At 40.9% G+C, this 26,907-nt stretch overlaps 1 protein-coding gene across 5 annotated transcripts in view; it reads right to left on the reverse strand.

Moving 5' to 3' along the window:
* The window catches only part of ARHGAP18 (Rho GTPase activating protein 18), a 98,599-nt gene that overhangs the window by 61,180 nt on the left and 10,512 nt on the right, over positions 1-26,907 (reverse strand). The window contains exons 1-2 of one of the 5 annotated variants that reach the window (XM_049801483.1): positions 9,313-9,387; positions 7,534-7,746 (exon numbers count right to left, since the gene is read on the reverse strand). The exons of 2 other annotated variants lie outside the window; for them this stretch is intronic. Coding sequence is in view for 1 of the 3 variants with exons in the window: in XM_049801479.1 (XP_049657436.1) it covers positions 9,313-9,395 (83 nt within the window). In the remaining 2 variants the exon portion in view is untranslated. Of the gene's footprint in view, positions 1-7,533; positions 7,747-8,037; positions 8,559-9,312; positions 9,516-26,907 lie in introns of those variants that run through there. 2 more of the 5 variants (XM_049801482.1, XM_049801479.1) reach the window with 2 other exon arrangements.

A 26,907-nucleotide genomic window follows, 5' to 3' on the forward strand; every position in this document is an offset into this window, starting at 1 on the left:
CCGAATGGGTTATAATGATGGGGATGCCTATTCCCGCAATGACGACACCACTCCCACAATGATAACACCGTAAGCGTTCCCTTATCTAGCTGCGGCAAAGGCAATCAGGCTATGAGGCTCCAGAAGCTACGCTACAGAGTTGTCACATCTATCATCCTCTTAGCGATTGTCGAGAGAGAAAGCATCTTCCGCTGGCCTGCGGTAACCAGGGAGGCTCTGGTCTTCAGCTGTGACTGGCCACTGAGTCACGGCTGCGTGCATGACAGCACTTAACAGGGCTTCCTTGCTGTTCAGCAGCGGAGGCTTCTGGCTACTGCTCCAAGCCCCTTGCTTTGTATCTGGGATCACAGACTCGTAACTATAGCTATAATCATGATCATTATGAGATTCCTTGGGCCACTATGAGCCTATGAGAACTTTCTGCTTTACTTGTACAGCTAAAATCTAACCTTGCCCTCTCTTAAACCAGGGGCAAAGCTCCCTGTTACCTCTGGATATAGTATACTCCTGGACCTTGCTGTTGTATTTTATTAAAGGCAGAGAATTTCTGATAAGAGGCAATACTTCATCAGTGGCCTTGCGTCCCACCAGTTATTGTTCTGATAATTACATAGAAATCAGCTAAAAACAATCAACTGATTAAAAATAATAAAAATTAAACAATGTACTTTACTGAGCACATTATCACTAAACATTGAGCAAACAATTCTCACACATCCTCTTAAGGATTTTCCTGGTTTTCAAATAGGGAAGTGAAGTCAAAATATCTGACTTCCCTAAGGCAGAGTGAAAAATGTCTGGGTGGTTTAAGGACAGCTGGACAGGAAGAAGAGGTAGTTGGAGGAGCGGTAAACTGAAGATTTGTACTGATACTAAATCAAGCAAAAACATGCCAACTGTTCTGTGGCAGTTTGGCACTGAGTATGCATGATAAGGTATTAATTTGCTGAAGAGACAACATTATTCTTACTTTGTTGCTTTCTCATGTGTGGTGTATCTTCAACCATATTTCTAATGCTAAAAAGATTCACATTTGCTCCTCCTCAAATATTTCACCCCAAACCATTTAAAGTCCTCCAACAATACTGTGGGCCCTGCGAAGTAAACATTCTAACACATTTTTATTGCCAGCTTTTGGCCTAAGAAGCCTCCCTAGGAAAGAAGGGTGTCATAGGAAGATGACAGATAAAATCTCTGAAATTCTCATGAAAGCATTTCTAGGCTAACAGGATTGGGATGCTGTAGCACGAAGGGCAGGGAACAGAGTCACAGAACGAGGGGGAATATTGAGCAGCTTATCCTCATGGGAAGGTATGACCAGGTAAGTAACTGTTTCTTTGCACGCTTTTATTTTGCTGTAATACAAGAGAGTTGGCACAAAATAATGACCGAAGAATAACTTCACAGCTTCAGCTTTTTTGGCAGTGCAGAGGGGTAAATTGCTTAGGTGCTCATCCCATATGCTGCTCAGGGTATCACCAAAAATATACCTCAGAAGATGATGGCTAAAATTGTACTAATGAAATAAATCAAGTATATTTATTTTTTTTACACATCTAAACACTAAAAACCAAAAAACTCTATTTTTTTCCGCCTATTTATTTGGCTATAAATATTTAAATTCCCTGCCTGCACATGATTATTTTGAGATCAAGACTCCGAGGCAGAGGCAGGTTCATTGCAAAACCAGTGGCCCTCACAGAACAGCCCACTGGCACATTGGAAGTACTCAAAACTTATGAGTTTTGAATTTTTCTTCCCCTGGCCAAGCAGATTTACTGAGGAGTCTGGAGTGACAGTGACCCATGCATAACAGGAATCTGCAATGCCACTCACAGCAGGAACCTCACCGTATCGTTTACTGTAATTACAGCCTCTGTTCAGCCATAGTATTCTGATTCATAGAAGAAAAAAATGAAGGTGCACACCCAGTAACTCTAGTAAAAAAGCACTAACCATAGAGGAGGATGCTGGCATTGCAAATGTTACCAAAACGTGTATGAGTAGCCTTTTAAAACCTTAGAGCTTTCAGCTCCACTAGTAACGGTTACAAAACAAGAGTAAAATAAATATTGGCAATAACAATAGATTATAACACTTTTTAATTGAGTGCCAGTATCAGCAGACCAAAAATTTATTAGTCTTATTCAAAAGCAAGTTCAACAATTCTGCTCTTCAAAGAAAAAGAACTTCAAGAAACAATTAAAAAATATTAATTTGATACCACACTTAGAGCAAACATTGGAGTTCAGATTTACACAGCTCCTCTCGCACTTAGCTCATCAGAAGCTCAGTTACATTCCAGTTTTGCATAAAGTCTACATGCTTGTAACAGCACATCTAGTAATACATTGTATTATGCTCTGTATCAGCTAGATTTGTACACAGTCGAGCAAAAAAGGGAAAGCCCGTAATTAAAATGTTCAAAAGGCCTTTATGCTTCACATTTCTTATAGCTTGACAAGCATGACATCTCATTCTCTGCATGTCATTAAAATAAAAGAGAAAGCCTACATACAGAGGGCCCTGATTTTCCTCTTTTCTGCTATGTAGCTCTACTGGTTCAGCACAGTTACTCTCATTTTATATCTGTTTAAGGGCCTGACTCAGAGTAGAACTGAATAGACTGTTGTCACTGATAGTAAAGGGCATTAAATCAAATCTACATCCACGATGTAGAATAATCTAGGTCACCTAGTGAACTGGGCTTGTTGAAATAATGTTGGTTTATCATACTGACAGGTGCTAAATGGATGTCTAAGTGTGAGAAACAGTGGCCATGTCTATGCAATGCAGACTGCGCCAAAAAAGAAGAGCTTGAGTAGATCTAGGGCTCAGAAAGGACATGCAAACTCAAAGTGAGTTCCACCAGGATGCTTAGAAAAACAAGACGGCATGACTGCAGTATATACAATTGGCTGAGGTGGTAATTAGCAGCAAGGAAGTGAATTTACCTGCATAGGTGACACTCATGAGACCGACACTGCAGTACTGCATGTAATTCAGACTGGGGGGTGAATGAGAAGCAAAGTAGCAGTGCAGGTGTAAAGAAGGATGCTGAAAATGCTGAAGAAAACTGTCACAAAAAGGATTTTCAGACTGAAGAAACAAAGAGACTCACAGAGAATTATTTGCTCCGTCTACCAAGATAAAATTGAGCAGCAACTTGACAATAGGTAACAGGCACTACGAGGGCTTTTTAATCGATTGGAAAGGCATAGCAAGAACCAAAGGCAGGAGCAAGATAAATTCAAAGAAGAAATATGGTGCAAACTGGGGGAAGGAGGAACCCCATGAAACAGGAATCCAGAATCAAGGAAGCAGGAAATGTTGGGATACCACGTCTTGCTGTCAGTAGATCAAGTTACTGGGATTAATACACCAGTAACTAAGCAACACATTAAGGGCCTCCAGTATACTACATATTTATACATGCATGAAGTACAGAAGACACAAAAGCAATTCTAAATAAAGCAACTTAATGCATTGCTGCCTGTCAGCTCTATCTGAAGACGTTGGGAGGCATCAGACAATGATCACTGTTCAAATTAGTAGGCAAATCCAAGGCAGAAAAGATTTTTCTAATGCACTTAGATAACGATTGTGCTCATGTAGAATGTGTAAACTTAGCAGATAAAAAGATTGCTATGATTTTATAAAGTCAGCCATAGCATGACAGACCTTTGCTTTGCAGAAGTGAAGCAACAAATGGAAGGTACTGTGCTGAGCCATCCATACTAGCATCATGAAAGACAGGTACAGGCGTTAGGAACAACAAATGCTGTGATGATATAGAGAACCTGAAATCTGTGCTGTACTAGCAGATTGCAAATGAAATTCCAAAGGGCTCCACCAACTTAAGTCAGTTGTGAGTAATCAGCTTGTGAGCTTGTTGCTTGTATGAGCATTACATGTATCCCTCACAGTGCCTTAGTCCTTCATACTGGATCTCACTGGATTTCAATTCCAAGAGTGAGTCACTGGTGGGAAAAGAGGGGGAAAGGAATGAGAGTTTTTCTCTCTGAAAGAATGGAGATGGAAACTGCCCTTGAAAAAAGGCATGAATTCATGCTTACTACTAGATTTCTTCTTGGATTAAGATGCAAACTATTATGTCTTCAGATTAAAGTGAGCAAATATTTGAACAATGAGTGAGGCAGATTATTCTGGTAAGAGAAGAATAAACTCCTCTTCTATGTGTGATTTGTAATGTCTATTATGGTCAACATTTGAAAAATCATATATTGTGGGCAATTCATAGCAGAAGTCTTTGTCATTTTTCCAAGTTCAGACAACATCTATCATCTGGTTTCTTTCTCAGGGAGATAAAACAGTGAGTGAGTGATTTAGACCTCAGCTGTCTGTAGAAAACACCAAGTATTTTATGCCCCTCACTTGTCACTCATCCCCACAATGAACACAGATGCTAACTACGAAGTTAGTAAAGCCCATATTTACAAAGACATATATAAATAAATACTTTGTTTTATGCAGACTTACACAGTAACCCACAAAAAAGGGCACTTCTCTACCACAAAACCCACTGACACCCCCTGATTTCACTGTCACACAGATCCAAGCTTCAGGTGGCACCTCCCAAAGTCATGCGGATTCAGTAATGAAGTGGGACAGTGAATCTTGGGGACCACAGGCCCTGGGTAGCAGGTGTCACTTGAAAGGGGAGACCTGAGGCAGCGGCAATCTTCTCTCTTATGATAGGTGAGGGTTACAGCACTCTTTCCAGAACTGGTCCGGCTTTTAGTTTCATCTCAGGGAAACTCAACGCATCGTTCTCATTTTGCAAGTGAATTCCAGCAAATCAAATGCAAGATTTAAATAGGGCAATTAAAACAGGGTGCATATAGCTGCATGGCCTCTGAGGAGGAAGAGCTGTGTCCTAGGCTCTATGGAACGCTGGAGTCGTTCTTAACAAGTCATCAGCAATATGAAGATTCACAGGCTCTTCAGGAGCATATGACATTAAACAGGCACTGGCTTGCAAAGCTTCCAAACTCAAACTGGTCTTCCAATGTAAGTTAAAGAAGTGCACATGAAGTTGCAGCAAAAGTGCATGCGCTGGCTGACTGTGAGCAAGCACAGTGACTCACTGGAAACAGATATAGGGAGGCTGTGACTCACAGGACACTCTGGTGCAGCACAGGAGACAACAGAGAACAGCAGCTTCCCAGACAGGATGGAGAGAAAAGAAAAGTCAACGTCCACTGGCCACCACATTTAAAATCATTTATCTATTACTCAGTTTGCATTTTAGGCTTGGCTCTTGAAAATGCTCTGTAGCAGAAGTTTATTTGCCCCATGCACTGGTACGCATGCAGTTAGTTCTGCATGCACTCTGCATGCATTCACTTGTAGTTTTGCTATATCCTATTCCCCATCCACTGAATACTCCAGACTTATAATCGCATTTAAAAAAATATTTTTACATATACACACATACATATACATACACACATACATATATACGCATACACACACACATTCACTCACTCTACAAGACAAAAATAGGCCTGTAGAGGACACTCTGGATGGCATTTGATTGCCTGAGGATAAACACACACAGCCATACGAAAAGACTGTTGTTATCTGAAATGCCTACATGTGGCTGGCAAATATGACACAGGACCTGCAGTCCTTTCTGCCACAGTAGATGGGGTAAAATTCCCCAGCAAAGAACCTAAATGGCACTGGAAGTCTATGCTTAAGGGTGTGGATTTCATGTGCATAAGAGTGTTGTGCCTACAAGCAGTCACTGAAACAGGGTCTTGGACTGAAACCAACACAATTCACTCTTACTTTCCACAGTCCATATAATAAATAACAAATGGTTTAATGGGAAAAACAAGAAGAAATTATTTAAAAGCTTGTGCGTGGACATCATAAAGAAAAGGAGATGATACCAAAATGCAAGTGGCATGAGAGCCAATAAAGCATTAGTGGGTCTAATGGCTTAAAACCGGGAAGTGAGAAAACTGAAGCAATATGGAAAAGAGAACTATTAAAATTTAATTTGATACTGGGTAATCTGCTTTTGTGATTTCTGTAACAAAGTTCTTAGATAAATACTTAGGTATACCACAGAAGTCACCCACAATCAGTATCTACACTGTACGAAGATACTTCTTTAACCATTACTATAAAGTAAAATGTAAAATAAACTTCTCTGTGGCAAAGACAACAGCTCTGATACTATTTTGTGCATCACCACTGGCAAGACAATATTCCTAAATGGTCAAACTTGGAAGTAACCACACCAAGGCTGTTCTAGATTTTAGCCGAGTGAACCAATGGTACGGTAAACCTTTCCTAAAGAAAGTTATTTCACAGGCTCATTGTGCCTTTAGAGGGCCAAAAAAAGAAAAGTAGCTCAACAATCTATTAGATCAGTAAAACTCTTTAGTCTTATGAAGCAAGACTTCTCACATGCCTGAAGGAAAAAATAAATGGCTAGGAAGTGTAGCCCTTTCCTAGGATGCCGCTTTGTTTGGAGCACAGCCAATGCATCGCTTTTTCCAGGATGTACCAGTGCCACGCTTCCCCAACCCTCCAAAGACAAAGAAATCTCTAATGTACACTATTTTGTATGCCTATGAAAAAAATAATTCAACACAGTTTCTCTATTAATCTTTCCAAAAGGGCTGCTTCATTACAGCTGGTACTGTATTACGTTGGCTTCCTAATATTCTGATCCTTGTTAAAAATTACAGAGTTTTCAAATTAGCAGACAGATGCTAACCTAGATACTGAAAGTTGTTCTTATTTTGTTATTTTTAAAAAAAGGCAAAATAAGTTCCAATTTCACATCAGTAATAAAATGCAGAATGTGGACAGCAGAACTTGGTATGCTTACTGTGCAGAGCATAATGGAAGAACTTACTTCCAGAAAATATTTCGGAATTATACAGGTTTGGGGGTTTGCTCTATTATTATCACACAGCTCTGCATGTCTTGGGAATGTTGATGAAGAAAGAAAGTAGTTAGAGAAATGGGGGAAAAAAAAAAAAATCCCACAGGAATGTTACAATGTTTCAGAAAAGTTTTGTTTGTTTTTAAAAAGACCAAAAAATAACAAGTGGTCATTCCCCTCCCTCCCTGCCCCCATGAAAACAATATTCCCAACCTCTCTCACTTCAGAAGTGGGCAGACACTGGGGTTCCAGGGCAGGAGGAAGCAAATAAATTAGGACCATGGAGTTGAAATCCTGGTTAATGAAAACAGGAGAGAAAGGACTGAGGTCCAAATTTAGAGTAGCACAGCAGAAAGGCAGAGAGGTGTCCTTTAAGATCTTAGTTTAGTGGCAAACGTGCATGGCCTGGAAAGCCGTAACACTGCCGGCGTGCAACTCAGGCAAACTAACTGTGGGAATGAATACCCTGTTCTGCGCAGCTTTAAGGTACACATTTATATGCTATAATTAAGGAAATTAGACTGCTTTTCACATTTATTCCCCACCCCACCCTGCCCCACACTCCCCTTAATCTCACATCAGAACAATTTGTGAAGGATCACCATTACTTGCATGGCAGTGTCTCAGTTCGCCCAGGAGGCTGGCCCCAGAGGCAGCTGCAGAGGACTGAGAACCTGATGAGTCACAGCTCCTAATGGGGTGGCAATAGCACAGGAGACAAATTTCTAGGACACAGAGGGGCCCCCACATCTGTGCTCCTGTGTCTGGGGCCTCTGGGGGCTGAGAGTAACTGCAGCTTAGAGTCATGCATCCAGGCAGCCCTGTGTTAAGAGAGGGAACCGATCTTAACAGTCTGTAGATACACAAATCCTTATTCACAAGTTATCCCAAGAAACAGAAAGTGGTCCCTCCTGCATGGGAAGTTTGAGGAGGGGTATGAGAAGTAAGAACACCACAAGCAATAATAGAGAAGGTGGTGGATTTTGTGATTTTCTTGCAGAAATGCACATATTTTGCACTCAATAGTAAACAACTAGATCTGGAGTGCCCTTATATATGTAGCTAAGTTGACAGCAGGACTTAAAGCACGGGTGATAAATAACATTACTTACAGAGAAGGAAGGAGCTCAACTAAAAGAGAAGCATGGCTTTGTGGTTCAAACACAGGGTAGGCTGTATTTCTTAGTTCAGTTCTTGCCTTTGCTGTGGCCTCTTGGTGTGACATATGGTGCATCAGTTATCTTTTGTCCAGGGTGACATACTGTACTTCCTTTTATCTTCTTTTAATCAGACTATAATCTCTTTGATCAGACACGCTCTTCCTATGCACACATGGAAACAGCGTGCCACTTTCAATACCTTCCCAGTTTCAGCTGGCTTCTCAGCATTAATAAAAGTCCCATCTTTATCAATGGGACCTTTGTTGACAGTTTCAGCAAGGAATAGACAAGACTGAATGGGCCATAAAGACAAAATTCTCCTCTCCACACAGCAGTCTCTCTGGTTATTGCTACGGAAAAGCCAGCAGTGCTTCTGCCTGTATACAACACATGCCGTGAGGCACTAGGAGGTCCTCAGCCTTCATAAAAGTGAAGCTGGCTTCTTTGCCTGTTATCAGTTTCACCTTTTAAGCAAAATGACAAACGCTTTAAAAAGTTTATCTTGTTGTTACCTGCACCTTCCTTCCGTTTACCTCATGTAAAAAAGTGACAATAACACAGAGAACAAAGCGCAAAGAGGTTATATGAAAAGCTATGCACTGCATCCCACAAACAGCCTGATCCCACGGACTCTGGCGTCCAGCTCCCCCTGAAGCCACGGGGCAGCACCCACCACTGCACCCTGCAAACCCTACCCGCGCCAAGTCCAAAACCGCACCGACCAGAAACAGTTTGGTTTTAACACCGACAACGCACTCGGGCGGCCGCGGGGCTGTTTCCAGCTACAAACACCTTGACAACAGCCGGCGTCTGCTGTTCGCCCTCGACTCTCAGAAGCCCAGCAAAATGCCTGGGGTTTCCGCGACGTGCGGAGGTTACTGGCGAAAGTGGTGAAGGAACACGAAGGAAAAGAGAAAAAAACCCACAAAACCACACAACAAAAAAACACGTTTGGGAGGATGCGGGACAAAGCGCAGAAATGGGGAAACCCCACCAGCCCCGGGGGGCCGGAGAAAACACCTTCTCCCCGCGCAACAGCTTCCCGCTCAGCCGGCTCCGCCCCTCCTCCGCCGCGGCACCGCACGGCCCGCGGGCCGAGCTGCGGCCGCCCCCGCCCCGCCGCCCCCGAGCGCACCTGCCGCCCGCGCCCTGCCGGGCCGGGCCGGGCCGGGCCGGGCCAAGCAGCGCCCGCCGCCGCCGGGCCGGCCTCCCCGCGCCGCCACTCACCCGCCGGGGGCGTCGCCGCCGCCGCCGCCGCTGGGGTGGTAGGCGGTGAGGACCACGCCGCGGGAGCCGGACCGCCAGCTCATGGCGTGCGCCGCCGCATCCCTTCTGGGGACGCCAAGGCGGAGCGGGGCGGCCCGGCCCCGGCCCAGCGCGGCCCAGCCTCCCGCTGGCAGCGCAGCGGGGCTGGGCCGGGTGACGGCAGCGCTTCCTGCGGCCCGCCGCCCTCCGCCGGGCCGTGCCCCTCCTCCCGCCTCGGGCACCCGGACGCCGCGGGCGAGGGCGGCGGGAGCCGGCGGCCGCTCATCGGCGCGGCGGGACCGAGCGGCCGCGGGGAGCGGGTGCCCGCGGCGTGCCCCGGCCGCCCCGGCCGCCGGCGGCTCGACCCGGGCATCGGCGGGCGCCCGCGTTTAGCGTTCCGCGAGCTTGCACACGCCACGCAGGGTTAAAAAGCAGCGTTCTTCGGTCAGGCTGGAGTTTGTTTTAAGGTATTGAGAAGAAATCGGTCAGTTAGAGAAAAGTTGCTGCGATTTCAGACCTGAGTAAGTTGGCTGGCTGGTGGGTGCTGCGTGCCACCCGCGAACTGCTGCTCCCTTAGAGGTGGCTTGTGAGACTGCCCTGTTGCAAATGCAGCACACTGGTAAGAAAAATGAGGAGCGCGTTTGCTTTGTACGTTGTCCACTTCAGTGAACCACAACGTTATTCTGTGCTTGGTTTAACTTTAATTTTTCACACACAGACATGGTTTATTTTTTTAATTACAAGCTAGCGCTATAAAAATCGCAGCAGGCGACAGCGTCGGGTGAGGACGCGAGGTGACTGAGCTGCCTCAGAGCTGCCACGCCTTAAACCAGCCGCCATTAGCTCCAAGGTCACGTTCTGCCAACCCGCGACAGCCGGAGCCGGGCAGCGCCCAGCCAGCATCTTTGGTGGGGCAGCCTCCTCTGCGCCTCGGCACCCCCATGAGATGGGACCCACTGCCTTGGTCTTAGTTTTGAATTGGTAGGCAGGATCTGTAACACAACACTCAAACCCGTTTGGTTTTTTTCCATGGCAACTGTCACATAACCTGTAAATGTACCGAGTTCTGAACCGTCACTTATTTAAAGCATCGTACACCTAAATTAGAAAGTGGCACGCAGTCGCAGATGGACCAGGCATTTTTCTGTGCAGCTGTTCTCCAGCACAGAGCTGTTAAGCAGGGGCAGCACAGAAGTCTCGACCTACGGTTGCTGTGAAGTTGTTCCCAGCGGAGAAGCAAACAGGAAGAACTTCCCGTCGTGTTTGAGCAAGATCAATTTGTCCGTCGGAGTCCTTGACGCTTACAGCTGGTGACTTTGCAGAGTTCATGGGTCATACCCAGACATAACTGAATTTTGTCATTGACTTAAGCAGATAATTTCATCCAGTACGTTTCTTCTTAAAAGGGCGGTCTTCTACAGTGCCAAACAGGATGTCCCCTATTTCTTTAAACAGGGTAATGTCACCATGAGATTTTGAGAACAGTCTCAACATCACAAGCACAGAAAAATTTCACAGAGGTTCAATAGACCAACTATTATGGAGGTGCCTTTCCACTTCTTACACGACTGAAGGTCAGCTGCTGCCTTAGTTTTAAGTTCATATAAAGAATTGAGGGTAAGGTGGGTTTTAATAAAGCCTGCCTCTTCCATGGCTTCTGTAAGATGTTTTTATCTGTAGGCAACTGGCCAAGGTGTTTTGGACATTAGTAACAACAGATAAGCTTTGCATAAAAACTAGAAAAAAGAACACGTCTATTTTGATCTATGTGGATTTTTTAAGATTTACAGTACATAGAAGAGAGGCTAGTGCTGCCCCACCTCCAAAGGGAATGGGTAACGAGAAGGCACAGCTGCAGTTCTGCTTAAGCAATGGCTTAGTAGCACAGCTACAACAGCTTAACGAGCAGCATGCACCAAGAGCAATACACTGGGACAAATTATCTGCGTGTACCTACTCACAGGGACAAACACAAAAACAAGGACATAAAGCCACTGCAAAACTTGGGACTGTGAAAAGATTTCCCTGCACTCCCACTACAAAGGTACAGCGCTTTCTCTACATCTCGGGCTGTGTCCAAAAGGCAAAAATTGGCCTAACTTCTCACATAAACACACAAACAAGGCTTGTCAGTTTTCACTGCTCACTTTAGAAATACATCAGCATGAGATGAGGAAACATCCTGTTAATGTATGTCAGTATACCTACCCACTGGTGCCTTTGGCTCTTTCTTTAAATGCACATGTGTTTAATTGTCGAACAGCCTATGCAGAATGCAAAATTATTTTCTGAAGGACTCAACCCTTTTCTTTTAAACTAAACCAAGAAAACTAAACATTTAAGTATCAGGGTCTTTAGGACCTGGCCATTTCTAAAACTTCGTCTAGTTGGTGGCATGCCAAATACCCCACTTAGTTATAAAATTTCCTTTAAAGAATAGCTAAAAAATAACAGAAAGAAAAGTAAAAACATTTAAAGCATTCTGTGTTTAATGAGTGCTTTCCAAAGCCCTTTGCCCAAACTAAATATATATTAGGTGCTATAAGAACAAAAATATAAACTGCTTTTTCTTTGATAAGCATCTTAAAACACATCATAATCAAGGCACACCATAACATGCTACACTGCCGCTGTAAAAAGAACGAGATGTAGCCAACGTGGCATCACCAGGGACTGCTCAAAGAAAATTTTACTGCAAATGGAGAAGGGAAAGAACGTGCCTTGTTCAGAGTGGGGGGCAGGGGAGGATTAAGAATGGCAAAACCCAGAATAAGTACCAGTCAACTGGAGAGTAAGAAAGCTTTTATAAGTATATCACAAGGAGGGTGGGAAAAGGAGCTAGAAAGAAATAAGATCTGTTAATAAATGAGAATAGGGATTAAATTACTGATAAAACCACCACAGATACTGATTCCCTTCTTAAACCTGTCTTTAATATGACGCACTTCAAAGTGGATTTAGGAGCTTTACTGTGGGCACAGTTTTTTCTTTACTGTGTTTGACAACTTGATAGCATCAAACTCTGTCCTGTTACAACAGCGTAACACCAGCATAGTTTTCTTTGATGAAATTACTCCTGATTTACAGTGGAGCCAGCTAAACAATTTTGACCTACATATGTATTACTGCTGTAAACTGACATGAACATCAGGACTCTCACCAGTGTAACTTCTGCCTAAACCAACTTAAGAGTCAACAATTGCTGAGTTTGCAGTTAATATTCATGTTCTTAACAAGGTACGGGGATGCTTATTTGGAAAGTAAGGTTGTTCGTAATCAACTAGATAAGAATGCACCATTTGAGGCATATAGGTTTATGTGATAAAAGGAGATATCATTGAGAAAGGAGATTACAAATCAGCCTATCTTGCTACAGAATCCAAGACTCCTTCAAAGAGTTTAAATATTTAGATTAAGATGTCATGCAGTGCCTTTATACTTAATATAATCAGTCACCAGAGCCTAGCAGATAAGGCAGGGTTCTTGTGCTTAGTGCTTTCTTTACAAAGCAATTGCTAAAAAGAGAACTTCTCAGCAATACCATCCTTCATCACTGCTTTACAGGGTTTGAATATGCATGTGTTCAACACATGCTTTTGACTCTTCACTGCACAGTGATTTTTTTCCTTTTTAAAGTTTTCCCAAAGAAAAAAATAAATCATACTGATTTTCATTTTTTTGTATAAATATAGGATTATATGTATTATATAGGTGATGGGTGATTTTTCTCATTCCATGTTCCTGATGATGCGTCAGTTACCAGCAGGTAAAAATGCAATCCACTGAGAAGCACTGGCTTGAGGAAATAGTAACAGCTGAGCTTACAAATTCGAATTCACAGGCTGACTTCAGTGGCAGTAGACGGATTTATTCCTGCTGAGGCCTAGAGATCCCTCTGGAACCAATGCCAGAGCATTTAGACAGCCAATGCAGTGCTGCAGGGAAAGTACAACCATACTTCAGGACTTTTAAAGTATATTTTTAATGCAGGAGAGTTTCATCCTTTCCTCAGCATTATCTACTGTAAAATTTGTTCAAATGGATTTTAACCTAAGCAGAAAATGTCTTACCAGCTCACTCACCTAATTCACATTCAAATAAAATGGCAGCAGTTCCATTGTCCAATTCTGTTTCCAGGGTTCCAGCTAGCGGCCAAAAAAGACATGAAACAGAAAGTTGTCTGCATATCATAAGATGAAATCTAATCCTTATTAAGCTTCACACTTCATGTATTGCTGCACTCCACTACATAAAGAACCACATATGTGAATGGTGTTATGGAGCCATTAATAACCAATGCTAAGAATAATATAAAAAAAGAATATTATAGGTCACATACTCAGGGCATGATTTCTGTTACTTAACTCCTACTTAAACCTATGCAAGTTATTTTACACTCCATTGAGAGTCTGTGAAAAAAATGCACTTTTAGAGGGTAAAATCCTCTGCCCTATGTTATACCTCCACTTTAGGACATAAAGATGAATCATGCCCTAGAACTGTCTATTTACTTCCACTGACTAGGAAGGTTGACTACATGAGTAGGTCACATGCAGATGTCTGCATCTGTCAGATAAGCTCCACCTTTAATGCTTTTATGCTGCCCTTCAAAATATGGAAGACGCACTGTTCAGTTACAGTGTGCACCGTATGGGATACACCATGTGGAGTAGTCAGTACTCTGAAATGTACAGTACTGGTATGTAGGAGGTGTTTCAGATCAGCTTATATATCCCTGAATATCAAAGATGGGGATGATGTCAGACACGTACACAGAAGGCAGACTTGTACATAGAAAGCTGGTAACATGTTTGCTAGCCAGCACATTGTGAACATTTCTTATGGTCTGATCCTGCAAGCTAATGTGCATCCTATATTCAAAATTTCATAGGCTTTTTTTATGGAAAAAAGAGTCCAATACTATCAAGGGGCAGCTCAATACGTGGGGGAATTTAGCAAGCAAGACACAATTGGCAACAAGCAACTGCAAGGACATGGCCAAGTAGAAGAACCGACACCCTCCCAGCTTTCTGAAAGTTTTCATCTTCTCCCTCACTGCCCTCCACCTACATATTTAAACAGCTGATTTGTTTCCCATAGCAAAAAGAAAAGAAGAAAAGGGAGGGACACTTCTTCTGTTCCTCTCTTTTCTTGCAAGTTGCTCTAAAAAGTATCTGGTGCACTCTGGTGGCTGCTTCGGTAATTCTTAATTCGGTGACTGCAAAAGGTGGAACAGTAACTACCGATGCCGCTTTTGAGATTATCCATACGAAGACTAATGAGCACACGAATTTATTCTAGTTTATCCAGACTGATTCTTCTTGAATGCAGCCCCTGGAGAAATTCAGATCTTGCCCATTGCAGCCCATCTGCTTACCTTACATAAATCACAGGGCGGGGGGTGAGTGGTTGAGGTTCTCATCACATCTGCTTTATGGTTTTGCTCATGGTCAGACAGCTGCTGAATTTTACCTGGAGGTGTATCAGTTTCAGGAGTGGTAATTTAACCATGTTTATTTGTAGTGTGACCTTGCACAAAACCTTGTATCAATTCTTGTATCCCTTTCCCTACGCATGTAACGGGGATAATAATATCTAGCTATCTAGGAGGATGGTTCACCATATGTTCAATTACATTGAAAGGTACCAAAAAATGCAGCACATTACTTCCTGTTACATCAGGGTGTTTACTTTCTTTTGGTGCATAATTTAATAGGGATAAAATGGCATGGATTTCTGTATCCACAAGCACAGAGAACAGATGATAAATCTAGTACACTTTGCAGTACCTCCCCATGAGGTACAGGACTTTGGGGGAAAACTTAATACCACAACTGATGTTTCATGCCACTTTTGGAAAGCAGAAAGTCAGCATGAATGTTGGGGACTAAAGGATTTTCACTGGTGACTCTGAATGCCCCTTTTCTCTTGAACTAGTTTTGATATAATTTTGGTTTTATAAACCATGACTTCACATATGCCACTAATTATGAAAAAGACAGTGTATTTTCAGAATATAATGGCCTCAGTCCTTCTTAATTCCCCCAAGGTGCCACCTAGATGTGGTGCACACTGAATGCATTTGCTGCATAGGTAGATATATACTAGTGTGTGGAAATGAAATAAAGATGAAAGAAAAATTCTGCAGCATGGTATCTCATGTTCCTGTTCAGTCCTGGTTTACATTTATACAAGGCAGCTGTATAACCCTTCAAAAAGAGTTTTTCTGGGTTTAACACGCTACGTGGTTTTGGCTTTCTTTCAGGGAGAGATCTTCCATCCTCCTGACCATCCTTGTTGACTCTTTCTGTATCCATTCCAATTTGAATTGATTTTTCTTGAGCATGAGGGCCCTGAACTCTGTAGAGCAACTGGGACCTTGTACAACATCACAAATACTCTTCTGACTATATCACAAACACGGTATTGTGGAAAACATTAGCTTTTCTCACGTCTGCTTCTCACACTGGTGCTTATAGTCCTTCTATGACTGACTTGAACATATGCGTATGATACAGTTTGAGCAGATTTGCTGACGAGTTTGCACACTGAAGCACAAATAGGAAGCTCATTCTGAAATTTCTTATGAGGGATACATACAGTGGTTGGGGGCATTCACTTTGTCATTGTGAGGGTGCTGTCATATGAATGCCAGAAAACTTGGGTTTGTCTCTTCTCTTGGACATTGCAACCAACACCAAACCCACTGGAGAGGCAGGAGCAGAGAAGATTTCTGTAACTCACAACTCCACCTCTTTTCTCCCTTAAGTCAGGAAGTAGACCCCTATATCCAGCATTTGGTGTGTAATTGAATGGATGAACTGACCAGTTGAAGTTTCATAAAGCGAGATGGAGGTGGTGCTAGCAAGTGTGGAGAACATACTTGAAAATGAACACACAATTTGCTGGTTTAAAAGGCAGGCTGTATCCATCACTCAGGTTCACGGTCTGCGTCAGCTACTCCCCCCTGCTTTAGATGAGGTTTGAGTAGGGGCTGGGATAGTTTTTACAGTCTACATCTGGCTAGGAAGTTGAAACCATGCTCTCTCTCACACGTTCACTAAGTCACTCTGCAGATTGACTGGGAGCTCTTCTCTTCATTACCCTTCTAATTTTGCTGTTGCCTGCAGATTTGATTACAGCTGAATTTGTGACACAGAAACATCTGGTGAAGTAAAACATACAGCAGCTACAGAGGAGAAGAGTCTCTTCTGAGTTTAGTCAGTCAGAAAAGCTCATGAAAATTATGACACAATCCTAAACTGAGCAAGTCAGAGCTACCCAGAAATGTCACTATGAGCTGAGAAGAAATGCTTCAGAACAAAGAAAGGCACAATTGTATGAGTCATGGGCTGTGAGAAAGAAAACCATTTCTCTGTAAGGGCTTTGAAACTGAAAATTACCCAGTAAAACTTCAAGTTAACACAAAGCAAAATATTCTTAGTTCTTTCTTATTGACAAAAATCTTCATTTTGCATCATTCTCTTTCATCCCAAACAAATCTTAGAAAAATGTTTCCTTCTCTCACATTTGACACAATGCAATCAAATTCAGCCACCCTTAATATGGAGTATTTCAAGCTGCTAGTGTTATTTTTGCTATTTTGGACTGAAACAATCTTTTGAATTCAACATGAATTAAAAAAAAGGTTCATATCAACTCAGAACTGCATTTTCCAGAAATTTAACTAAAATCCAAAAGAAGGGCACCATACTTGAACCACACATGAAATCCTGACTACAGTTTGAGAAATAACATACTAATAGGACAATATCTCTTAAAACTGTGCCTGTAAGTATCAAAGACAAATCAGAAAGGAGGAATAGAAGTTCCCACATTCTTGCTTGTCTTGCATGTTTCATCACCTTACCAGGCTTGTTTCTGTTATGCTTGCATTCCGTAAAAAACCATCAATTAACACAACCAAAATTTTTTATACATCTTTTGCATAAATTAGCTTTGACAGCAATGCTTAGCACTTGTAATCTTCAATTACATTTTAATGTAAGTGTATGATATCTGGGATTGGAAGCTATTTTCCGATAGCATTACTGTAACAAGGATTGGCCAAATTTTGAACAAGAAATTCATAAATGTAAACTCTAAGAAAAACACCTGATTATTTGTTTCTGATTCTACTTCTGATGCTTTTTATTTGTTCTTCATAGCTATTCAAAAGTAACTCTCATGTAACTCTCATGAATAACAACTAACAAGGAAAATTAACGTGAACACTTCTGCAAAAATTTGTACAAGAAATGGGGGCGGGGGGCATTTCTTTGTGATTGAAAGCAGCCAGTGAGAAAGCTGAAAAAATACCAGCCACACAGCAAGAATAGTAAGAACTTAAAGCGCTATTATAGCTGTACTATAGTACCATGTACCCAGCAATAACTATAAAGTTCATGAGTATTTCTAGACTGATGCATAGCCACACACACCAGTCACAAACAATCTTAAAGAAAGCATCAAATTTGTAGCCTCTAAGGCCTCAGTCCTCTAAGGCTACATTTGTGACAGTCACAAATTACTAAATTTAATAAATCACTTGTTGCAGCTAATTTGCTCATCTCTGACCGCAGAGAAATTGTGATAGGTAAGTTTGTAAAGCAAAGTTCAGACAGAGCTGCAGAAATCCAAGTCAAGAATATACTACCATTACTGTGTATTTTGGAAGAAATCACTGGTGTTACAGAAGGCAAAACTTGAAAGTTTGCCTACATCAGGATATCATCTGTGTAGTTTCTGCAGGAAAAACGTAACATTTGCAGCTCACTTGGAATATATTCACCAAAAAAGGTATTTGTGTTATAGTGGTTAGATTTACTTTGATTTAATATAGTATCTTACTATTTAATAACTCACGCTATGTAGAATACTGTTCACCATATGTCCAGAAGAAGAAAAAAAAGAAAAAAAAAAGAAAAAAAAAGAAAAAAAAGAAAAAAAAAGAAAAAAAAGAAAGAAGCTGAAGTATCTTTTAAATAAGCATGCTTATGGGGAAAAGCATGTAAATGTAAACATATACATAACATATAAATATTATGAGGGCATATATGATCAAGTCTCCTGAAATGTCAGTCTATGAAATGCAACCGTAGCTTCACTGGGAGAAATTAATACGTTCACTAACAAAATCAGAACAAGAGCGCATGGCACAAAACAGGCCAGGGAAGTGGGGTGGTTTGCGAAGAAGGATGCACACGCATACCCAGCAAGAGGGAGGAGCACCCAGGGAATGGCTCTGAGCCATACGGCTGCCACAGGGAAGCAGGGCTCCAAGGGAGCAGTCATGATGTGCAGCTGCATCGGGGTTTGGTCTTTGACGAGGAGCCATCTGCAGCTCTTGGCTAGGGCTCTCAAGTCAGGGGAGGGTTACATCTTGGCACTAGGCTGCATAATCTTTTGTTTTTACCTCTTTTTCCAAACTCATTTTCTACCAACTTTAAAACTGAAATGCAAGAAGTAAGCACTTTCAGTAATTTAAGGTACTTCACAAATTCTCATTGAAAAGAGACTCATCTTGTATGTGAGTGTGCACGACAATGAAACTTTGTAGAAAATATTACAAAGATACTTCTGATACCATGAGCTCTGCTGCTCTTGAGGGAATTTAGCACCTATTTAATTTAACTTTGTTTTGGAACATATCACAGAAGTACATGTGAGCATAATCATCTGTAGGAGCCTTCATCACCTGCTGGCTGATGTAAAAAAGCTTCAACTACACACAAGTACCTCAGCTCTGGGAGAGTCTACAGTTTTCCCAGAATTATAACAGTGATGTTAACAAATATCATAAAATTACGTTTCTGTTAGTTTAGCTGGTTAGGGGTAATCAAATAGTAGTCATATGAAAATGACATTGTTTGTGTTTTGATTCTCTTCATTGGGGGTAATTATAGGACAATAAATATTTTCTTATTCTGCTTTCTGTTTACATCTTTTGCTTAGATCACTGTCGTGGTTTAACATCAGCCTGCAACTATACACCACGCAGCTGCTCACTCAGTTCCTCCCTACCTAGTGGGATGGGGGAGAGAATTGAGGAAAAAAAATAAAGTAAAATTTGTGGGTTGAGGTAAGAACAGTTTAATAGGACAGAAAGGAAAAAAAATAGATAATAATAACAATAATAAAATGAAAATAATAATAATAAAATGATTGGAATATACAAAGCAAGCAATGCACAATGCAATTGCACACGACTGGCCGACGGATGCCCAGATAGTTCCCAAGCAGCGATCCTCCAAGGCCAACTCCCCCCAGTTTATATACTGGCCATCACATGGTATGGAATATCTCTTTGGCCAGTTTGGGTCAGCTGCCCTGGCTGTGTCCCCTCCCAACTTCTTGTGCCCCTCCAGCTTTCTCACTGGCTGGGCATGAGAAGCTCAAAAATCCTTGACTTAGTCTAACCGCTACTTAGCAACAACTGAAAACATCAGTGTGTTACCAACATTCTTCTGGTACTGAACCAAAACCACAACACTGTACCAGCTACTAGGAAGAAAATTAACTCTATCCCAACTGAAAGCAGGACAGTCACCATTTGATTTATTTCAACATCCTTCTTTGTACTACACAGGCCTTTTATGAAATAGCAATATGGTAAAAAATTTAGACCATCCTTTTTTTTGGGTAAAAAAAAAATAGGCAGGAGAAGGGAACAGCAATGTGAAACTCCACAAGGATTCACATACTATTCTTCTCCCCAGTGCTTCCACCAAAATGATGGGATTACCAGGTGTCAGCTCCCTCTCCTCTTCACGTTCAGAAAGACATTTACAGTTCAGGCTGGGCACTCATCAACAGTACCCAGTTTTGAAGCACTTCCCAAAAGAATAAGAATAGTTATGGAAAGGGGGCTTTCTTACTAGGGCCTTCTACACTTTCATTTTGCCAGTTGGACTCTTCCAGAATGGGTAAGGGAAAAAAGACCCTAGTGTAGATAAATTTTATCAGTATAAGAGTACTTGCAACATTTAATACCTGTTCAGGTATTTAGGTGGCTGTAGCAGTATAAAGTGCTTTTCTACTGCAGCTGCGGTAAGTCTTGTACTAGCATAGCGATTGTTTATTAAAAAAAAATCACATTTCTCAGTGACATCATAGGCTGATTTTCAAGAGTGCAGAAGCCCACAAATCACTTACAAAAATCAGGAAAATTAATCTTCAGCCATTGAACCTTTAGATATCTATTAGTTTTAGTTTTACCAAAGCAGCAGCACAGAGACCACATGTCTGTATGCTGTTTCTGGGGCTCCTGGCCATGAAAACACAGTTAAGGGGAAAAAGCTGCATGCCTGTCAAAATCATTCTTTTTTTCTTTTCCTTAGCCTGTTAGTTTCTTCCCTTCAGTTGCCTTGGGGCATCACTAAAAATTAAGACAAAATTGCTATAAAAGATTATTGTTACAATAAGAGCAGATGGTCATAGGAGCAGATTTCAAGCTGAAGATTTTTCTTTTTCCTAGCCCCAGTTTGAGAGTTATCTATTTGTGGAAGCATCAGGTTCTACAAGATTATCTATGCAAAGTGCATTTCATTACAGTAATCACAGGAAGATATTTTCACAAGGAATCAGCACGATGTGTGCTGTAATGTTATGCAGAAACATATATTACAATATATAACCATAATAGTTTTAAATGTTTTAAGTGCTGCCTGAAGTACTTGTTACATGGGCAAAAACTGGAATGTTGTTTTTCCCCATGAAGTAAGTACATCATTTTTTAGCTGCCAACAAGCTGTGAAATGGTAGTAACTTCAGGACATTGCCGTATCCCGCGACCATGAATGCCACCCTCCAAGGGCTTCAAGTATCCTGCTTTAGTCAGTAGAATTCCCTAGTTTTAACTTTTCGGTTCAGAATATTGTAACTATTTCAGTCAACCTAATTTCTCATTCTTTTGATTGCAGGCAAGTACTTTAATGAAAAGCAAGGCTAATACAGAAAGTAGGGAAGTGTTGGAATAGATGATAATGTACCATTCTTAAATTATTGGCATATAGCAAAATACAGAATACTGAGAATATACTTAGAAATCTACCAATGGCATTTTCTGTATTATACTTGGTGTATGTCAGAAAGTCTTTTAAGCCATAAAAGTACACAGCAAACTCTTTTGGCATAACATACTCTTACCGAAGTAAACAATGCACGTTAATAACAAAGTAAGTATTGGCCTACACTGTACAGTCAGATCAGGTTTTCTGTTAAGAGGCTGATTGCCCCCAACATCCAAACAAAATACAATGGTAACTGCATTTATGTTTAAACAATATTCAGATTTAAACTATATTAAATACCATTTCTAATTTAGGGCTTAGTTGGGTATACCTTGCTCATACAAGTAATTCTAGCAATTTTACTGCTGTCTACTATAACTATAGGATCAATTAAAAAAAACCCACCCACACAAAAAAAACCAAAGAGGGCAGACAAGGTGGTCTGCAGGTGAAGAGAGGGACCTAAATTAGTAAGATACAAACCTCAAAGGGGAAAAAAAAGAGTTCTATCAATGGATCATTCGCTGTCTCTTCCAGTACCAGAACTAAGGGGAATTAACTATAACTACAATGAAAAAAAACAATTTATGCAGCAGAATTGCTTGCCACAGGCTGCTGGTGAAGCTAAAAGCTTACACAGGTTCTCGGCAAGACCAGACACGTTCACAGAAAATAAATCCATGGACTATTACTAAATAGATAAAAAGAATATCTGGCTCAGGAATTGCCTGGCAGCATATGGCTGCAAGCTGGCGAAAGCATTGGGAATGTCGGCCTTGCTTTAAAACTCTTATATGGACATCTTTTAAACATGTGTAGGATACCAGATAGATGGACTTTCAGTCCATTCCAGTAGAGCTACTTTTACCTTCAAATAGGCCACAATTTAAAATAATTCTGGTTCCTTGCAACAATGAAAGTAGTGTCGATGTATATGAATGACAAAAAAAACAAATTATGATTCAGTATATAGGACAATAGCAAAAATCTTTTATTATATTGCATTATTTAAAAAAATAATTTTTTTTAAAAGTAACACATCCTGTTAACTTTATGATTGAATTTCTTGAACTTTCTGAGGATACAATTTTCTGATTAGATTTAAAAGCATCACCATTCGAGCAAATCTGGATCACATTTAACGTGCCATGGTCACAAATAACTCTCAGGAACTCAGTCCTAAACCTCGATCTTGTGATGCACAGGTTGGCCTGCTCCTGCTTTGCAGAAATGAAGCAATTTTTCAGTTCTAAACCCTGTAGCTGAAACATTGAAACGCAGAATAACACTGACAGTGTACTTATCTGCAGAACACAGGCCCCTTTCTAAATTGCAAGCCAAGTTTTTAGCTCACAGTGGATGTTCAGTGTTATCTTAATTCAGTGAATTATGTATTAGCAAAATAAACATGGATTTAAATTTTAATGGTGTATTTTAGTCAGGCGAAACTGTTGTGTTTATGCCCTGATTGGAAATGTAAATTTCGAAAATGTCAATGGACAAACAGAAAGACATCCTTTGCATCACTCCAAATTTCTGAGTGGTATTTTGAGTTAAAGAATTACAACTGTCAAATACATTTTGCTATAGCAAAAAGTACAAATATTAAGAATACCTCTGGATTGAAGACTTTCAAAAAAAAAGATCTGTTCTCACTATAAAATGTCAGTATATATTATCAGCTCCTATGTTCTTCAAAAAATTACATTCACGTGCGTCCCCAGAGCTCATAATCCAGCTCATACTGATGCCCACAGACTGTCCCGCTGATCGTTTGGTTTTGGTGTTATCCTTGAGGCACTAGGCCTGAAACCTAAGAATACATTTTAAATAAGCTGTATTTACTTCAGACTAAACCAAGGTAGATCATGCAAACAAAAGAAACCCCCTTGAGAATACTTACAAGAACTCATCTGTTTAAAGATGGTATTAAATACAGTTTACACAGCAGGCCTTTAATATAAGCAGAGTATTCCATATTTTGTTTCCTTCCATTTTATCCCTAAACATTTGATCACTATTCATACATTTTGCAGGGTCATAAAAACACCTGCAATATTTAATTCTATCTATTAGGGCTTGCAATATTTTTATTTTGGGCCAACTATTTGTATTTGCATGCAAAGTCTCATTATTGGAAGCAGCTAATACAAAAGAACACTGCAGAATCCAGTGATTTGCTAAGCTAAATATCTTAGCATGCCTCTTAGCTAATACAAGAGTATGTTCAAAGTTCCTCTGAATTACAAATTAGTGGTTGCACGGACTCCAGAGAATGATTCTAGAAGGAAGTGAGAAGTTCAGTCTCTCTGCAGCCAGTCCATGGTGTGTTCCAGCCTGTGAAACCATCATCCTCAAACATGAAGTAAGGAATTCTGTTTCTCATAGTGCAGATCTGCTAGGAAGAGTACACAGCAGAGTAAGACCATTTGCCCTTTCTGTCCTGCTATTAGAAATATTTTGTGGTTTGCACAACAGAGAGCAGTTTTGTTTCCACTTCCCTCAACAGTTACTGAGCTGGCGTAGGTGGATTTTGGGAGACCTTGACCATGAGCCCATTTCCCCCAGCAGAAGTTGGGAGTTCTGCTGCTGGAAGTTAAGAGCTGGCTTTGAGTATTTCTGCTGTCAATAATTAGGATTGTTTATAATAATTGTCTGGATCAGAGCATAATAGTTCCCAAATTGACAATCACATAATCCTTCCCCCCTTTCCTGTGTATTATTAGGATGTTCTACAGCACACACAGACACACACACACACACAGAGTACTGGCTAACAGTGCAAACCAGGTGCCTTCTATAACCTTCATTGTTCTTGTAAATACTGATGTCCCTACATTCAGTTCAAAGGACTTCACCTGAAATTATAATAAAGTATTTAATGGGATCCTTCAGTTCTGAGTTTCTACTCTTGGAAGGTACAGAATTAATTATTTGCCTGACTTTCAACATGACCCTTTTTTTCGCCTCCCTATCCATGTCTGCATTTCACTGTGTTCCCAAGCTAAACTCAGAAAATATCTATAAAGAGGGACAGGATCTTCAGGCTAAATTCTCCCACTTCACAACCAACAGCGGTCACTCTTCTGTGCATCACAAATGTCCGGTCTTCTGCTTTCAAGGAATACTTTGTCATTTAGCAAGCATTTTATCTCCAATACCAAATGTATCCAACATATGTGAACATACCAGTAGCTGTCAGTCAAACCAGCACCTATGATGGGACCACGACCCAACAGTGTCCAAATCAGATTCTCAGGGATGAGTTTCAGAACTCCAAGCTTCACGTAAGTACGCCAACAATTTGAAGCTCAGGGAATACTTGAGTCAAATGTAATTTTGTGTCCTGAAAGCAGCAGCTGGCAGGAAATACAGAGATGTCAGCTTCATGTCCAGTTCCAAGGCAGGATCCTCTAGTACCAGTAGATTCAAAAGACTCTGTGGACTTCATGTTTGGCCTTCTGCCAAGAGTGGCAATTACAAAATGTCATGACATGCAATGCTTACTCATTTTTTTGATGTGCCCCAAATGCCTGGGTTTTTCCTCATGATAAGTTTTGGATCCTGCTGTCCCACATAGCACACACCTAACTACAGAACTAAAAATAAAGCGTTGGTGCAGAAAAATGTTGGTTTGTACTTTGGGTGCTTACTAAAGCAGATGCCAAAATAAACAAGATTATACTACATGTAATGCATGTATACATTTAAGAGGTTTTTACTGTGATAAATATGCATATTTACTAAAACATGAATTGGAAGGGCTGAGCTTGTAATGGTGCAAGAAACAATCTACCACCATTTTTTTCCATTAGATTAAGGAGGAAACAGCTGTTGTCACATGGCAGCATGATGACAACAGTCAAACAGGAAGGATTACAGCATTCAAGTCTTCTTAATCCCAGTGCATAAGCATTAATAGAGGCTTTTCTTTCATCACAAATGACTAATGTAGCTAACTTCTGACACTGGCCTGAACTTCTGACTTACCTAAGAAAACTATATGCTGTTGTTAGCAGTGTAATAGATGAAGTAATGTTTCCTTCAGCAAAAATGTCATGAAGGATTTATAAATCTGATGTAAACCATTAAATGGATAGCAACATGAAGGCCAAACCTTAAAATCATATCTCTGCATTAGCCCTAAGGACATCTTGAAAGAAAACATAACACCCCACATTGCACTTAAATCTATTATATACAGGTCATCATGATTTCGTCTTTATCAAATTGAAATGGACCTTATACTCTGCTAAGTGAGAAAGTTCAAAGGGAATTGCTAAGGACACAGAGTGCAGGGGGAGTCAGGGTATACCAGGGAGTTCATTGCATGCAACCTGCTCTTGCTTAGGAGAAGAAATGCAGTCGTGAAAGACTGAGAAGAAACTGCAAAGTGGCATTTACTCAAACACTTCTGTTCTGCCCTCATTTCATGTCTATCTTAGCCCGTAACACTGAAGGTCTTTGTTGATACCATTTGTAGCAAATGTATGTACACATGCATGCATTCATAATTCTTATTTTTAAATGAATCTTAAAAATGTCTACTTACCTCATATCATTATTACATAACAAAGATGTATTTTAATGTACCTTTATTATCAATCACCTATATTTTGATGAGTTTTACTACTACTGTTACTATTATGATAGCAGTAATTTTTAAATTCTTTCAAATTTGTTTGTTTTTATTGACCATACTGGGTATATCACTTACCAAAAAGCTGAGTGCCACTGTGGGGAACAAAAGCTAAGGACAAATTTGCTGCTGCAGGTAGTTCAAAGGATTATCACACAGCCAGTCTTTAAATTTTGTTAGAAATAGATCCCTTAGCTGAATTAACTACCCACAGCAGATTTTTATCCAAATTAAATTTCCTTCTTAAGTTTGTCTAGAGGCAGATGGTAGTCTTTAAGGATTATTGGAGATAGAAACCATTCTATCTCATATATATAATTACAAATCCATACTGTGTCTCTAATTCGTAGAGAACCTGTGCTTTTCTCTGGCTATGGAATCTTTTGTCTCATTATGCCCAGGTCTAATTGCATTTACTGTCATAACAGCAAAATGTAGCATTATCTAAGATGTTAATCTGTTGCTAGAGCTGGCCATCAAATGTGGGACCGTATGCTTCTCCACTGAGATGAGCAGAGAGGACCAAAATTATTTTAACAGAATTAAAATTTCCTACAGGAAAAATACATGGCAGACCAGTTCTCCTCTCGCACCCACCCTTCGCTGTAGTGATCCCACACCAGCAATGTGCAGGGGCAAAGGTCCCACAGCTCACCTCTGTGGCAAAGACTCGATTTAATCATCTGAGGTGGATCAAAACTAGTTCTAAAGAACATTTCTCTCCTAGTTGCCAGATGTTATCACAACTGTAATTGTCTTTCTGCACATGCACGTTCATCTGCACATCTGAGCAACTTGGACTGCAATGGATGCCTCCACCCAGAGAAGTCAATGACCCCTCCATGATGACAGGCTCAGTCAGAGTCCTTTCCTCACAGAGGAAAGGGTAAGGCTCATGAGGTACAAAATAACACACATTACTTTCTC

This window comes from Accipiter gentilis, chromosome 5 (genome assembly GCF_929443795.1).
Source record: "Accipiter gentilis chromosome 5, bAccGen1.1, whole genome shotgun sequence".
NCBI lineage: Eukaryota > Metazoa > Chordata > Aves > Accipitriformes > Accipitridae > Astur > Astur gentilis.